Here is a 15,902-nt window from a genome sequence, read left to right as displayed (position 1 = left end):
GCGGAGCTGGCTACATTGTTGCAAGACGGCGAGTGTCAGAGGATTCCAGGGAGAGAGGCGGGGCTTGAAGCGGGCGGCGCACAAAGGGGCCGCGGGGGTGGGGCCACTTGCTCCCTCCTCCTCCGGGAAAACCACGCCTGCTCCCCCGTCTGGAGTCCCCCCGCCCCGCGCTTGCCTGCCTGCTCCTCCCCTTCAGAGACTCCCCCCCCCCACACACACCTGCCTGCTCCTCCCCTTCAGAGACTCCCCCCCCACACACACACACACCTGCCTGCTCCTCCCCTTCAGAGACTCCCCCCCACACACACACACCTGCCTGCTCCTCCCCTTCAGAGACTCCCCCCCCACACACACACACCTGCCTGCTCCTCCCCTTCAGAGACTCCCCCCCCACACACACACCTGCCTGCTCCTCCCCTTCAGAGACTCCCCCCCCACACACACACACCTGCCTGCTCCTCCCCTTCAGAGACTCCCCCCCACACACACACACCTGCCTGCTCCTCCCCTTCAGAGACTCCCCCCCCACACACACCTGCCTGCTCCTCCCCTTCAGAGACTCCCCCCCACACACACACCTGCCTGCTCCTCCCCTTCAGAGACTCCCCCCCACACACACACACCTGCCTGCTCCTCCCCTTCAGAGACTCCCCCCCCCACACACACACCTGCCTGCTCCTCCCCTTCAGAGACTCCCCCCCCACACACACACCTGCCTGCTCCTCCCCTTCAGAGACTCCCCCCCACACACACACACCTGCCTGCTCCTCCCCTTCAGAGACTCCCCCCCCCCACACCCCTGCCTGCTCCTCCCCTTCAGAGACTCCCCCCCCACACACACCTGCCTGCTCCTCCCCTTCAGAGACTCCCCCCCCCCCACACACCTGCCTGCTCCTCCCCTTCAGAGACTCCCCCCCCACACACACCTGCCTGCTCCTCCCCTTCAGAGACTCCCCCCCACACACACACCTGCCTGCTCCTCCCCTTCAGAGACTCCCCCCCCACACACACCTGCCTGCTCCTCCCCTTCAGAGACTCCCCCCACACACACACACCTGCCTGCTCCTCCCCTTCAGAGACTCCCCCCCACACACACACACCTGCCTGCTCCTCCCCTTCAGGAGACTCCCCCCCACACACACACACCTGCCTGCTCCTCCCCTTCAGAGACTCCCCCCCCACACACACACACCTGCCTGCTCCTCCCCTTCAGAGACTCCCCCCCACACACACACACCTGCCTGCTCCTCCCCTTCAGAGACTCCCCCCCACACACACACACCTGCCTGCTCCTCCCCTTCAGAGACTCCCCCCCCCACACCCCTGCCTGCTCCTCCCCTTCAGAGACTCCCCCCCCACACACACACCTGCCTGCTCCTCCCCTTCAGAGACTCCCCCCCCCACACACCTGCCTGCTCCTCCCCTTCAGAGACTCCCCCCCCACACACACACACCTGCCTGCTCCTCCCCTTCAGAGACTCCCCCCCCACACACACCTGCCTGCTCCTCCCCTTCAGAGACTCCCCCCCCACACACACACCTGCCTGCTCCTCCCCTTCAGAGACTCCCACACACACACACACCTGCCTGCTCCTCCCCTTCAGAGACTCCCCCCCACACACACACCTGCCTGCTCCTCCCCTTCAGAGACTCCCCCCCACACACACACACCTGCCTGCTCCTCCCCTTCAGAGACTCCCCCCCCACACACACACACCTGCCTGCTCCTCCCCTTCAGAGACTCCCCCCCCCCACACACACACACCTGCCTGCTCCTCCCCTTCAGAGACTCCCCCCCACACACACACACCTGCCTGCTCCTCCCCTTCAGAGACTCCCCCCCACACACACACACCTGCCTGCTCCTCCCCTTCAGAGACTCCCCCCACACACACACACCTGCCTGCTCCTCCCCTTCAGAGACTCCCCCCCCACACACACACCTGCCTGCTCCTCCCCTTCAGAGACTCCCCCCCCACACACACCTGCCTGCTCCTCCCCTTCAGAGACTCCCCCCCACACACACACACCTGCCTGCTCCTCCCCTTCAGAGACTCCCCCCACACACACACACCTGCCTGCTCCTCCCCTTCAGAGACTCCCCCCCCACACACACACCTGCCTGCTCCTCCCCTTCAGAGACTCCCCCCCCACACACACACACCTGCCTGCTCCTCCCCTTCAGAGACTCCCCCCCACACACACACACACCTGCCTGCTCCTCCCCTTCAGAGACTCCCCCCCCCACACACACACCTGCCTGCTCCTCCCCTTCAGAGACTCCCCCCCCACACACACACCTGCCTGCTCCTCCCCTTCAGAGACTCCCCCCCACACACACACACCTGCCTGCTCCTCCCCTTCAGAGACTCCCCCCCACACACACACACCTGCCTGCTCCTCCCCTTCAGAGACTCCCCCCCCACACACACACACCTGCCTGCTCCTCCCCTTCAGAGACTCCCCCCCACACACACACACCTGCCTGCTCCTCCCCTTCAGAGACTCCCCCCCCCACACACACACACCTGCCTGCTCCTCCCCTTCAGAGACTCCCCCCCCACACACACACACCTGCCTGCTCCTCCCCTTCAGAGACTCCCCCCACACACACACACACCTGCCTGCTCCTCCCCTTCAGAGACTCCCCCCCCACACACACACCTGCCTGCTCCTCCCCTTCAGAGACTCCCCACACACACACACACACACCTGCCTGCTCCTCCCCTTCAGACTCCCCCCCCCACACACACCTGCCTGCTCCTCCCCTTCAGAGACTCCCCCCCACACACACACACCTGCCTGCTCCTCCCCTTCAGACTCCCCCCCACACACACCTGCCTGCTCCTCCCCTTCAGAGACTCCCCCACACACACACACCTGCCTGCTCCTCCCCTTCAGAGACTCCCCCACACACACACACCTGCCTGCTCCTCCCCTTCAGAGACTCCCCCCCCACACACACACACCTGCCTGCTCCTCCCCTTCAGAGACTCCCCCCCACACACACACACACCTGCCTGCTCCTCCCCTTCAGAGACTCCCCCCCCCACACACACACACCTGCCTGCTCCTCCCCTTCAGAGACTCCCCCCCCACACACACACACCTGCCTGCTCCTCCCCTTCAGAGACTCCCCCCCCACACACACACACCTGCCTGCTCCTCCCCTTCAGAGACTCCCCCCCCACACACACACCTGCCTGCTCCTCCCCTTCAGAGACTCCCCCCCACACACACACACCTGCCTGCTCCTCCCCTTCAGAGACTCCCCCCCACACACACACACCTGCCTGCTCCTCCCCTTCAGAGACTCCCCCCACACACACACACCTGCCTGCTCCTCCCCTTCAGAGACTCCCCCCCCACACACACACCTGCCTGCTCCTCCCCTTCAGAGACTCCCCCCCCACACACACCTGCCTGCTCCTCCCCTTCAGAGACTCCCCCCCACACACACACACCTGCCTGCTCCTCCCCTTCAGAGACTCCCCCCACACACACACACCTGCCTGCTCCTCCCCTTCAGAGACTCCCCCCCCACACACACACCTGCCTGCTCCTCCCCTTCAGAGACTCCCCCCCCACACACACACACCTGCCTGCTCCTCCCCTTCAGAGACTCCCCCCCACACACACACACACCTGCCTGCTCCTCCCCTTCAGAGACTCCCCCCCCCACACACACACCTGCCTGCTCCTCCCCTTCAGAGACTCCCCCCCCACACACACACCTGCCTGCTCCTCCCCTTCAGACTCCCCCCACACACACCTGCCTGCTCCTCCCCTTCAGAGACTCCCCCCCCCCACACACACCTGCCTGCTCCTCCCCTTCAGAGACTCCCCCCACACACACACCTGCCTGCTCCTCCCCTTCAGAGACTCCCCCACACACACACACCTGCCTGCTCCTCTCCTTCAGAGACTCCCCCCCACACACACCTGCCTGCTCCTCCCCTTCAGAGACTCCCCCACACACACATGCCTGCTCCTCCCCTTCAGAGACTCCCCCCCCACACACCTGCCTGCTCCTCCCCTTCAGAGGCGCCTCCACACAACTGCCTGCCTGCTCCCCCCTCCTTCAGAGGCGCCCCACACACACCTGCCTGCCTGCTCCCCCCTCCTTCAGAGGCGCCCCACACACGCCTGCCTGCCTACTCCCCGTCCTTCAGAGGTGACCCCATGCCTGCCTGCCTACTCCTTCCCCTTCAGAGGTGCCCCACACACACCTGCCTGCCTGCTCTCCCCCCCCCCCCCACTCTCAGGAGAGCCTGCCTGTCTGCTCCCTCCACTCATGGGAGCCTGCTCTCCACACCTGCCTGCTCCCCCCACTCTTAGGGGATCTGCTCCCCACACATGCCTGCCTGCTCCCCCCACTCTCAGAGGAACCTGCTTGTCTGCTCCCCTCACTCTCAGAAGAGCCTGCCTGCCTGCTCCCCACACTTGCCTGCCTACTCCTCCCTCCTTCAAGGATTCCCCTCATACCCAGTGATCTTCCTCCATATAAATCTGCATGCTGCCTTCTTGCCCGGTTCCATCCCATCAGCACACCTGACTACTTCCTGCCCTTCTCTCCATCTGTCTGTGCCTTCCCTGCCCACTCCCCAGGGGATCCTCCCCTTCCTCCGGGTGTCCCTTTTCCCCATGCCAGCCTCTTGTCATCCTGCCGGGTAGCAAGTACGTTGATCCAACAAGACAGCCAGGAGGCCTACAATGACACCATTGATCCTTGTAAGTCACCGTGGTCTGGGACAAGCAAGTGTCCAGGGCTGTCGTGCTTCTCATAGAAGCAGCCTCACCTTAGAGACAGGCCAGCTGCCCTTCACTCACGGAGATCAGCTGCCCAGGGAGAGAAATTTAGTGCCCAGGGAAGTGAGGAACCGGTAGACACTCTTCGGTGGCTGTACCCTGATAGATAGGGGGCCCGGAGGCGCTTTCATCCTGGCTTACAGCACCCTGCCCTTCCAGCCCTGCTTCCCACGCCGCTCAGCTGCTCTCCCTCAGTCCTGATCTGCAGGTGTCTTTGTTCTACCAGCTTTGGGCCGCTGCTGAGCATAGAGGCTGGGGGCAGACAGCACGGTTTCACCCCCTCCGCAGGCCAGTTCTGTACCAGTGGAAGCTGGTACTGTCCTAGCAACTGTTGCTAGGCAGCCCATCGTAGAAAGTGTGGTTCTGCTCTGAAAAGGGATTCTGAAAGCCGGGTTGTGGAATTCCACGGTTGGGTCTCGAGCTCTCCAGATCCCCGGGGACCCACTGACACAGAAAAACGTGCCCCCTGCCACTCCAGACAGCTCCCCCCGCGATCGGAGGGTGAGGCTGGGTTCTTTCCTCCATGCTCATAGTTACCAACAGCAGGGATTCTAGCCTTAGCAACAGCTGTGCAGCCCTCTGTGTCTGGTTATCCAGCCCCCCCCCCCCTTCTACCGTGTGACCCTCTATGGTCTTGAATTGGATGGGTGAAAACTAGGGATGTTAAATATCGGTTAATTGACTAGTCATGCATTCTTATCGGTTAGTCGACTATTCTATAGGCCCCGGAGGGTGGGGCCAGAAGCCAGTGTGCTCCAGCCCCACTCCCAAGGAAACCCCTGCCACTCCACATTGCTGCCTCTGAATCAGAGGCAGCAGCCTAGGGTGCCAGGCGAGAGCTGGTCTGCAAGGGGAGATAGTTTAAAACCAGCTCCCCTGGTGGACCGGCTGCCTGTTGCCCCATGCTGCTGCCTCTGATACAGAGGCAGCAGCGCAGGGTGGCAGCCGCCCCTGTCCAGGAGGGGGTGGAGAGCGGGGCTGAGCTCCGAGACACAGCATGAGCCAGAACTGAACCAGGCTGCTTGCCCATATGGCTCCTAATACAGAGCCACAGCGGAAGTAGGTCCCGGACCCAGTGTGAGCTGGGACTGAGCTGAGCTACTGGCCGGCCTGCTAAAAAATTTACTGGCAGGTGGGAGTGGAGGGACGTGCACGTAGTCTATAGCATTAACCTATTAGCTTTTGCTTATCAGTCAATCAACTACACTATTACATCCCTAGTGCAAACATCACTGGTAGCAACATTTTAATGATTCTGTGGATGCACAAGAAGGAACAGATTCCAGTATCAGCAGAAGAGTGAACAAACTAGCTGCAAAACCCCTTACGTGCCTGCCTTTCCTAGCCGAGGGTTTACAGACCCTGGGTGTAGAGAGGAATCATTTCATTGACCGTGGAAATGCAACCACCTCACAGTTGCTGTTAATAACACGCGGCCATTCTGTGTGACAAGTGTAAGGTAGGAAATACCGACTCTCGTATTCGATTGCTAACATGGAGGGAATTCAGCAGGGGCAAAGAATTTACCTGTTCTGGAATGTGGGTGGGCTTCTGGTTTAACAACCTGACCCCAATTGGCAGTCCCATGGCAGCGTCAGTTTCCAGAAGCGGACAGGCCTTTATGTAAATCTCCTCCCAGAAAGCTGTTGTCCTGCGCCATGGAAGCACCTCGTCCCTGTGCGGAGTTTGGGGGACCCTCTTTGCTCTCACAGCATCGGAGAATAAAGAAATCAAATCCAGTGTTTGGAGCAGCACAGCAGCTCCGAGGGCCAGGCTGGGGGTTTCAAGTACAGATCGAAGATGAAGGGGCATGTGCATGCCTGATGGAATTTGGAGCCCACGTAAACTCGTTGGTGTATGTAAGTCTGCGGCTGCAGGCTATTTCACAGCACGAACGTAAGAATGGGGTGTGATGGATAGGAGAGCTGGCCTTTTCTGAACATCCCAGCATTCAGGAGCCAAAGGGTTAAACTCAGGTAGCTACGAGCTGTTGGCAGGGAGCCAGGAGAGCCAATGGGGGAAGGTGAACTGAAAGAAACCCTGCTTGCTTTTTCTTCTTTGTGTGAGATTTTAAGCCGGGAAACTTGGACAGATGACTAGGGAGGGGTATAAATGTATAGCTTGAGAATGCAGGGGAGTTATCAGGAAGGTGAAAGCACAATTGAAATTGCAACTCGCAGGGGATGTGAAGGATAACAAGAAAGGTTTCTACAGGCATGTTAGCAAGAAGGTGGTGATCAGAGAGAGTGTGGGGCCCCTAATGGATGAGGATGGTAACCCAATGACAGATGATGTGGGGAAAGCTGAAGTACTCAATGCTTTCCTTGCCTCTGTCTTCACAGACAAGGTCAGCTCCCAGACTAATGCGCTAAGTGATGTAATATGGGACGAAGGTGGACAGCCCTTCATGGGGAAAGAACAGGTTAGGAACTATTTAGAAAAGCTAAACCTACATAAATCCATGGGTCCGGACTTAACACATCCGAGGGTACTGAGGGAGTTGGCAAATGTCATTGAGGAGCTTTGGCCATTATCTTTGAAAAGTCATGGAGATTGGGAGAGATCCCCGGATGATTGGAAAAAGGCAAATGTAGTGCCCATCTTTAAGAAAGGGAAGGAGGACGACCCAGGGAACTAAAGGCCGGTCAGTTGTTCCTCAGTCCCTGGAGAAATCATGGAGGGGATCCTCAAGGAATCCATTTTGAAGCACTTGGAAGAGGGGAAGGTGATCAAGAATAGTCAGCATGGTTTCATGAAGGGCAAGTCGTACCTGACCAATCTGATTAGCTTCTATGATGAGGTAAATGGCTCTGTGAATATGGGGAAGTCAGTGGATGTGATATACCTTGACTTTAGCAAGGCTTTGGATACGGTCTCCCACAATATTCTTGCCAGCAAGTTAAGGGAAAGTGGATTGGATAAATGGACGGTAAGATGGATAGAAAGCTGGTTGGAAGACCGGGCCCAGCGGGTAGTGATCAACAGTTCGATGTCAGGATGGCGGTTGGTTTCTAGCGGAGTGCCCCAAGGTTCGGTTCTGGGATCGGTTTTGTTCAACATCTTTATTAATGACCTGGATAAGGGGATGGATTGCACCCTCAGTAAGTTTGTGGATGACACTAAGCTAGGGGGAGAGGTAGACATGCTGGAGTGCAGGGATAGAGTCCAGAGTGACTTAGACAAATTGGAGGATTGGGCCACAAGAAATCTGATGAGGTTCAACAAGGACAAGTGTAGAGTCCTGCACTTGGGATAGAAGAATCCCAAGCATTGTTACAGGCTGGGGACCAATTGGCTAAGTAGCAGTTCTGTAGGAAAGGACCTGGGGATTACAGTGGATGAGAAGCTGGATATGATTCAACAGTGTGCCCTTGTAGCCAAGAAGGCTAATTGCATATTAGGTTGCATTAAGAGAAGCATTGCCAGTCAATCCAGAGATGTGATTATTCCTCTTTACTTGGCTCTGGTGAGGCCACATCTGGAGTATTGTGTACAGTCCTGGGCCCCCAATTACAGGAAGGATGTGGATGCATTGGAGAGGGTCCAGGGGAGGGCAACCAAAATGATTAGGGGGCTGGAGCATTTGACCTACGAGGAGAGGCTGAGGGAGTTGGGTCTATTTAGTCTGCAGAAGAGAAGAGTGAGGGGGGATTTGATAGCAGCCTTCAACTTCCTGAAGGGAGGTTCCAAAAAGGCTAAAGAAAGGCTGTTCACAGGATTGATGGATGGCCGAACAAGGAACGGTGGGAGAGGTCCAGTTGTGGTGGGAGAGGTCCAGGTTGGATATTAGGAAAAACTATTCCACTAGGAGGGTTACCTAGGGAAGTAGTGGACTCTCCATCCCTAGAGGTGTTTAAGTCTAGGCTTGACAAAGCCCCGGCTGGGTTGATTTAATTGGGATTGGTCCTGCCTTGGGCAGGGGGCTGGCCTTGATGGCCTTCTAAGTTCTCTTCCAGCTCTATGATTCTATAAGATGACTTGAATCAGTCAGAACTACCACGTCTACAAAGACTCCAGGCCATGGAAATGGACTGGACCTTGAAGCATGAATATGTGAGTAGCTAGGGAATGGAACGTCTATTTAGACATGCTCAGGTTATTTTCTTTGTTTTGTTTGGTTAACTTCTCTGTGCTAAGTCCATGTGTCGCCTCCCCCTGCCCCATCTACTGTACTTTAAGCTGTATCCCAGGGATGGAATTTCCCTGTATTTTTAAATAGTTCTTTTGTCTTTTGCTTTAAAATGCCTAGCAACCCAGCCTGCTTTATCAAGGATAGCTTTTTGTTTTGCTAAGAAAATTGCCTTTCTGAAGGTGCTGATTTGATTCTTGGGTCCTGGAAGGCAATAGGAGACCAGTGTATGCATGCTCAAGACGGAGAGATCAGCTATCAGAGATTGCAGTTTGTTTTCTCCTTCTCCTCCCCCCCTCCCCAAGCTTTCTTGTGGTAAAAGAGCTTGGGGTACCTCTCTGGAAAAAGTTCCCAAGTGCTTTCTTCCTGGGTTCAAGAAGAAAAGGGGGTTTTCCTCACTTGGATGGTGGCAGCTACCTCCCAAGGCCAGGGATTTGGGCGTTAGAACAGGTCTTAGACTGGTACCATTCTCTGATCATCTCACAGTCCTGCGGGGGCTGGCAGCTCTTTTACCTTGCTGAAAGCAAAGGCTCTGTGGGGCACTAGCATTCCAGGGAAGCCCTGTTTTAAAATCATTAGCCTAGTCCAGTGGCTTTCAACCTTTCCAGGCGGCTGTGCCCCTTTCCGGAATCTGACTGGTTTCACAAAGTTTAACCTCGCGTAATAAACTACTTGCTGTAGCCTGCTGTAAAATTAGGCAAATATCTAGACAAGCTGAGGTACCCCTTGGAAGATCTCTTTGTACACGTACCCCCTGGCTGAGAACTGCCGGCCAAGTCAGGGGTGACTAGTAAGGGACATGGGGGGGATCTCCAGCCACGACACCTTCCCCCCCCAGCCTAGGAAAGGGCTGCCTCTGGCCCCACCTCTGCTCTGCTCCCTCCCTATCCCTGCGCCGCCCTGCCTCTTACCCCAAAACCGATACATGTGCCTCCCACACATCCTCTTGAACAACGGAAGATCAGGATCCCACTGTGCTAGGCCAGGGGTGGGCAATCATTTTTGCCCAGGGGCCACTTCAAAAATGTTTGAAATAGTCCCGGGCCACCCTGGAAGGGGCTGGGCCTAAATAAGAAAGGGCAGGGCTACCCCCACCTCCAGACCATGATTGGTCTGCATGTGGGGGAGCCCCCTTTCCCACTAGGCACCCATGCCTGGAAGAGGCTTGGCATGCTCCCCCACCCCCAGGACAGGCTCCTCGCAGAGCCGGGGCAGGGCGAAGGAAGATTCACGCAGCTCCCCCGCCCTGAGGCCCCCTTTGCCCACCCCCCTGCTAGGTGCTGCATAAACACATAGAATAGAGGAGTCTGTGCTTCGTTCTTACATGCTTCAACATACAGAGTGTGTGTAGGCTGAGGGCCTTGTACTGTCAATTCTTTGGAACAGGGGCTGTCTCTTACGGTCATAAACAGGGCCGGCTTTAGGGAAATGCGGGGCCCAATTCGAATAATTTTGACGAGGCCCCACAGCAATTGTGGTTGAGCAAAACAAAAAAAAAAACGGCACACAAAAAATCCCCAGCTACCTCCCCCGCAAAGCCCCGGAGGTAGCTAATACCCCCCCACCTCTCCACCCCCCTGTGACGCAGGGAAACCCTGCGCTCCACTCACACCTCCTGTGGTGCAAGCAGCCGCCGCACTCCTCCGCCGGGGCCGATGCCCCCTCCCACAGCGCGCCCGGCACACTTCCGGGTTCAGGGCCCCTGTAGGTGCGGAGCCCGATTCGGGGAAATCGGACAAATCGACCTAAGGCCGGCCCTGGTCATAAAGATGCAGGTCTTAGTTTTAAGGTGGCGACCTCCAAGTGTTCAAAGGCAGTCGGGGAAGGGGTGGGGCACAAGACAATTACAATCTACAGGAAAAAAAATTTTTTAAATCTTGCTCTCTCGTGCACCTTCCCCTTCAAGGTTAAGTGTTCGGCGTCCACCCCTCAAAACAGACCTCTCTAGAATAGGCTTAGCCCTGATACATTTAATGTTCGGTCACAAAGGCTTTTCCCTCCAAGTAAGAGGTCATCAATCTAAAAAGGCTGAGAAACAGAGATCTACTCCAATTTGCACAAAAGCCATAGAATTTCACATTCAAACCCAGTAGGTACAGTCCTATCAGCCCCAAGCCCACCTCTCAACACTACTGTAAAACAAACAGCAATAGCTAATTATTAAGATAAGCAAAGCCACAACGGAGGGAAACAACCTCATACACTGAGTTTTTTTCCTAAAGTTTTATTTTTTTTAATAGTAATGACATGAGAACAGAAACATTATTTTTCACTTCATTATACGAACCCCATCCCTCCCTTGCCCTCCAAAAAAAAAAAAAAAAAAAAAAAAACCAACCCCAAAAATCCCTCCACAGTTTTAAGTCTGTCCAGGGTTGATTTCTAAGTCCACTGAGCAATACAAATTGAAGTTGGGTTTTGTTTGTTTTTCATTTGTTTTAAACCTACAAAAAACACTCTTTAAATATTAGAAAAAAAATGATTTTTTTTTATTTTTATTTTTTGTAATTCACAAGAATGTCCATCTATAAGTATTACGGGTTTTTGTGGTAGTGCAAAAATGCACTCAGCTTCAATTCTCTTACAGTACAAACCACTTTTTCCTCCCCTGTAACTTTAAAAAAAAATTGTCAGTACTGTAAGAATTTTTCATTTTTATTTTTTTTAAACAGAAAAAAATTTTTTTGAAATTTTTTTTTGTACTAAAAAACACATCCACTAAAATACAACAGCGCTGGGTACAATCAGCAAAATGAAATCGGTTTCCCCACGAAGGGAAAAAGAAAACAAGAACCAACCCAAAAAAAAAAAAAAAAGGATCAAGAGGGGCGGGAGGGGTGAGAGAGGAGAGTTGGGAAGTGGGATCCAGGACAGACAGATACAAAACAGCAGGCAGGAAGAATGGGGGAAGAGAGATCACAGGCATGTTACATCGAAACATACCCAGAGAAGGGGCAGAAAGGAGGAGTGAAAAACCCTAAATTTTCATCAGCACTTGAGTCCCTTTGCTAGATCTACAAAGATTGTCCGTTACTCTTTGGGGAGGGTATCCTGTGAGCTGCCTGAATGGCACGCCCCCCCTACCCCCCAAGATATCTCCCTCACCCTCCTTGAATCCATAGCATGGCTTCCCTTTAGGACTCGGAAGGCCTGGGGGGCGGTTTCACCTCAGCCGGGGAAGCCCACTGAAATCTGTAGAGTCATTCCTGCCTGGGAACGTGACCTGATCGGCCAGAAAAGGGGATTTTAATCCCAGCAGCCCTCTGGCTCCAGTTCAGAAAAGCACTCACCCAAATCTCGCTGACATGAAACATGTGCTTTCCTGAATTGGGGCCAAGGAGACAATCAAACAAGAGACCCGGGAAGGGAGATGGGAGGGAGGAACGCCTCCCTTAAAACAGTCAGAAGGCAGCGTTCTAGCCTGGCTTCGGCCCTGCAATCCATACCTGGGCAAGAACTACCCGGCTCTGGCCCAGAAAGCATAGCCTGTGCCAAGTTCCTAGCAAGGAGGGTCTGCTACTGGGTGCAGACCCACCTACGGTGGTCACAAAGCCCCTTTCCTATGCTGTGACTCAGTTGATTATATTCCCACTGGGCGTTTGGACCCCATTTTCGTAGCCCCCCCCCATCTCCTCCCCCGGTAGAGACCTGATTTGACAGGCACAACCCACAGCAGCTGCCCTCTCTTCAGAGGACGTGGGGAGCGGGTAGGTCTGTGGTTCCCAACACAGCATCCCCACACTAACCTGGTGTGGAATCTGGGATGCTCCAAATCCTAGAGCGCAGGATGTTTGAGTAGCCCCCTGCATGCTGTATTGGGGGCAGACAGGCCTAAAGTCACCCAAGAAGGGGCTCTACTCACCCGCCTGCTCATCCCGCAGAAGCAAGGGCTGCGGTGGAAAACAGAGGTGGGAGTGAGGCGTGTGGGTGCAGCCCAAGGAACCACCACTCCAACCAGCCCCCCGAAATCTGCTGCAACTCCCCCCTTGCTGCTAGACATCAAGGCCAACGCTGCTTTGCCCATAAACCCAAACCTGGCCCCCCTCCCAACCCTTGCTGCTAAAATCCCCCCCCCCCTTGCCTGCCTCCCTGCAGGGAGCTTCCCCCTCTTGAGGTTGTCCTAATCTCCTATTAAAAAACCCCCAAACCACCTCTCACTAGTCATCTGTTTTCTCTCCCCTCCCCTTTCCAACTGCGACAGTAGGGAAAGGGACTTTGCACCACTCTGGCCAGACTTGGCTGTGCCAAATCCAAAACACAAGGGGCTGGCTAAACCCTTGACATGTAGATCCTAGGAAAGGAAGCAGAAAGGCAAAGTCCTCCTGGTTCCAAGCGGCCTTGCCTCCCGTGCTCACGGGACCACGCTGGGTGACAGCATGGCTCTGGGACTGGGGGGAGTGATCGTGCACCCGGGGCGGAGGGGAAAACCATGACAGCCACACGCCGGCCCGCTCAATACTGTCACCCCGCCCAGTGCTGGGGAGAGGAGGGGGGGGAAAGAGTTATTTGGGCGAGGAGGGGAGGAAAGAGGGTGGCAGGGCTTTTGGGGGGGGGGAGTAATGGGGACCCAGTTTTTGTTCTCAAGTGTCTCTTAGTAAGCTGGATTCCCCAGGCTACATTGGGGGAGGAGGGGGCACAGAATGCAGTGAGATGAGAGATGAAATTGCTGGTGCTGTGAATGCATCAAGGGGGAGCGGAGAGGGAGGGGCAGTCTTGTCCCAGAAACACTGCACTTGCATTCACCGCTGCGGCTCCTGCTAACAAAATCCCCGAAACGGAGCCACCTCTTCCCGTCCGTGGCGGGTTTTGCTGAAAGGGGGCAGGCGTGGTGGGGGAGAACAGACGGCCAACACGCCGCCCGCCCAACTTTACCCCCCAGCTCCCCTCGTGGCGCGGGGAAAGGATTTAAAAAAAAAAAAAAAAAGACACCAAAGTTATTCAAACACTGGATTTTTCTTCCCCGATGCGGTCATTTTCCAGACCCACACCCTCTGGGTGAAAGCACCCCCGGCCAGCCCGGAGGAAAGGTGGAAGGAATAGGGACCTACTGAGGGCTTCGATGGCACGGGGGTCCCATAAGAACCCTCTGCACTGGGGGGGAGAAAGAGGGGAGCAAGTCCCTCTTTGAGCTGTAACAGTAAGTAACCCAGAGAATTAGGCAACGGAGCCTTTTCTCTTTCTCACACACACGCTATTTACAGAACCAATTACACAACCATTTATGAACCTCGTAAGAAAAGGATGGGGCGAAAAGCTAGCCCCAGCTCTCAACCGGGAAAGGAACATGTGATATATTAATATATAGCCAATTATATACTAATATAATATACGCACAGCTGCTAATCCTGCGCCTCGGAAGCAGCTGCCGTGGGAGCGCAGCTCACAGCCGTGTGACGCTAAGGATTGGCTTTCCGGAGCAACTTCCCCCAACGTTCCTTTCCAAAAGAATAATCCGACCAACACTATCGGAGCTGGCAGCAAAAGTGACAGAGGAGATCGGTCCTGGGAGGGGGGAGAAACTGGTCAGCCCCAATAATGCAGCCCAGCTTGGGTGTCCAGCGTGGAATGGTCCAGCTGGGTTCTCATGGCAGGCCCCCCCCTCGCCCTATTCCACACGCAGGCTGCTCTAGGCATGGATAGAGGAGAAACTTGTACCAATTCGCGCCCACTGTCCCCGCCTCCCGAAACAATCTCCACGCCGCCCTGATGTAGGTGGCCTCTCGCGTTGGCTGAGGGCAGCGGGGGGAGGGGAGATGCCAAGCCACAAGGGCTCGCCAGAGACAGAGATTTTGGTTATAAAAAGATGGATCTTTCTCGCTTTATAAAAGAAAAAAAATACAACAACAAACACGACAACCACGGACGACAACAGACGAGCTCTCCTGGCAGCTGAACCCCTCTCCCTGGCCCGCTCCCTCCCAGGGACAGTCAACAAATGCCCCATTCCAGTACAATAATTGGTCACTTCATCGTAAAAAAAAAATAAAATAAAATAGAAAAAAATCTGGGATCCGCCGGCCACTGTCTTTGCCCAAATGCTGGTTGGATACGACGGATCAACCATATTTCTACTGGGTGATGCAATGATCAGTTCTTGATGGTCTATGCTCCATGACAGCCCCTTGACTCCCCCACCCCGTGCCAGCCCCTCCCACCCCCGAAACTGGGCAACCTGTTTAAACTCTCCCCCCACCCCCAACACACACAAAAATTCCGCCTGCAAAGTTCATTCTGGGAGCTCTTAAGTGCAGTGGCACCTTGCTCTCCAGGAGCTCCGGGTGCAGCTTCCGCCGGTACGAGACCATTCCTTCCTGCAGCTGCAGAGGCCAAGGGGGAGACCGTCCCAACGGCTGAGTCCTGAGCCGCTCGGCTCACGCGCGGGAACAACCCTCCGCGCCCTCTTGCCACGACATTGGCGCCGCTGGGTGGTTTGTTTTCTCGCCGTTTTAAAAAGGATTTTGGTGGGGGCGTTTGTATAAAGTCTGGAGGTGGCAGCTGGACACTGAAGGGGGAGGTGGGGGCAGCTTGAGGTGTGAAAATCCCCCCTCCCTCTCAAAAAAAAAAAAAAAAAAAAAAAAAGATTGAGCATAAACTCTATGTTGGAAAAACAACACAGAAATTCCCCTCCCCCCACCCTGCAAAAAAAGCCTTTTATCAGCTTCCCCACCACCACCCCATTAGTGTGAAAATCTTTAAGAGGGAGGGGGGAAAAAAAATTAGCCACAGTGATTTTTCCCATCCCCCTCCCTGCAACCATCTACCCAGAGCTCCAGCCAGGATATTACTGGTCGGGGTGTGGGGGGGGATTACTGAAAGTACGGCAAGAAGGTGGCGCTTTGGGCGTTTTAGTTGGAGTCCGAGTCGGAGGAATCGCCTGAGGAGGAGGAGGAGCTGCTGCTGCCCTCGGAGTCATTGTCTTCGTCCTCGTCGTCGTCGTCCTCCTCCTCGTCGTCCTCGTTCTGCG

The 15,902-nt window shown here is 55.4% G+C and overlaps 1 protein-coding gene across 6 annotated transcripts in view; it reads right to left on the bottom strand.

The window, feature by feature from the left end:
- Positions 1–11,403: 11,403 nt before the first annotated feature.
- The window catches only part of UBTF (upstream binding transcription factor), a 49,096-nt gene continuing 44,597 nt past the window's right edge, over positions 11,404–15,902 (bottom strand). For all 6 annotated transcript variants that reach the window (XM_075911199.1, XM_075911195.1, XM_075911193.1 and 3 more), the window contains one exon: positions 11,404–15,897. In XM_075911199.1, coding sequence (XP_075767314.1) covers positions 15,784–15,897 — 114 coding nt within the window. In that variant the 3' untranslated portion in view covers positions 11,404–15,783. The remainder of the gene's footprint in view (positions 15,898–15,902) is intronic.

The sequence above is a fragment of the Pelodiscus sinensis genome, chromosome 29, assembly GCF_049634645.1.
Source record: "Pelodiscus sinensis isolate JC-2024 chromosome 29, ASM4963464v1, whole genome shotgun sequence".
In the NCBI taxonomy this organism is placed as follows: Eukaryota; Metazoa; Chordata; order Testudines; family Trionychidae; genus Pelodiscus; species Pelodiscus sinensis.
Note: the sequence above shows the minus strand (reverse complement) of the source record. Positions and strands in the feature narration are given on the sequence as shown.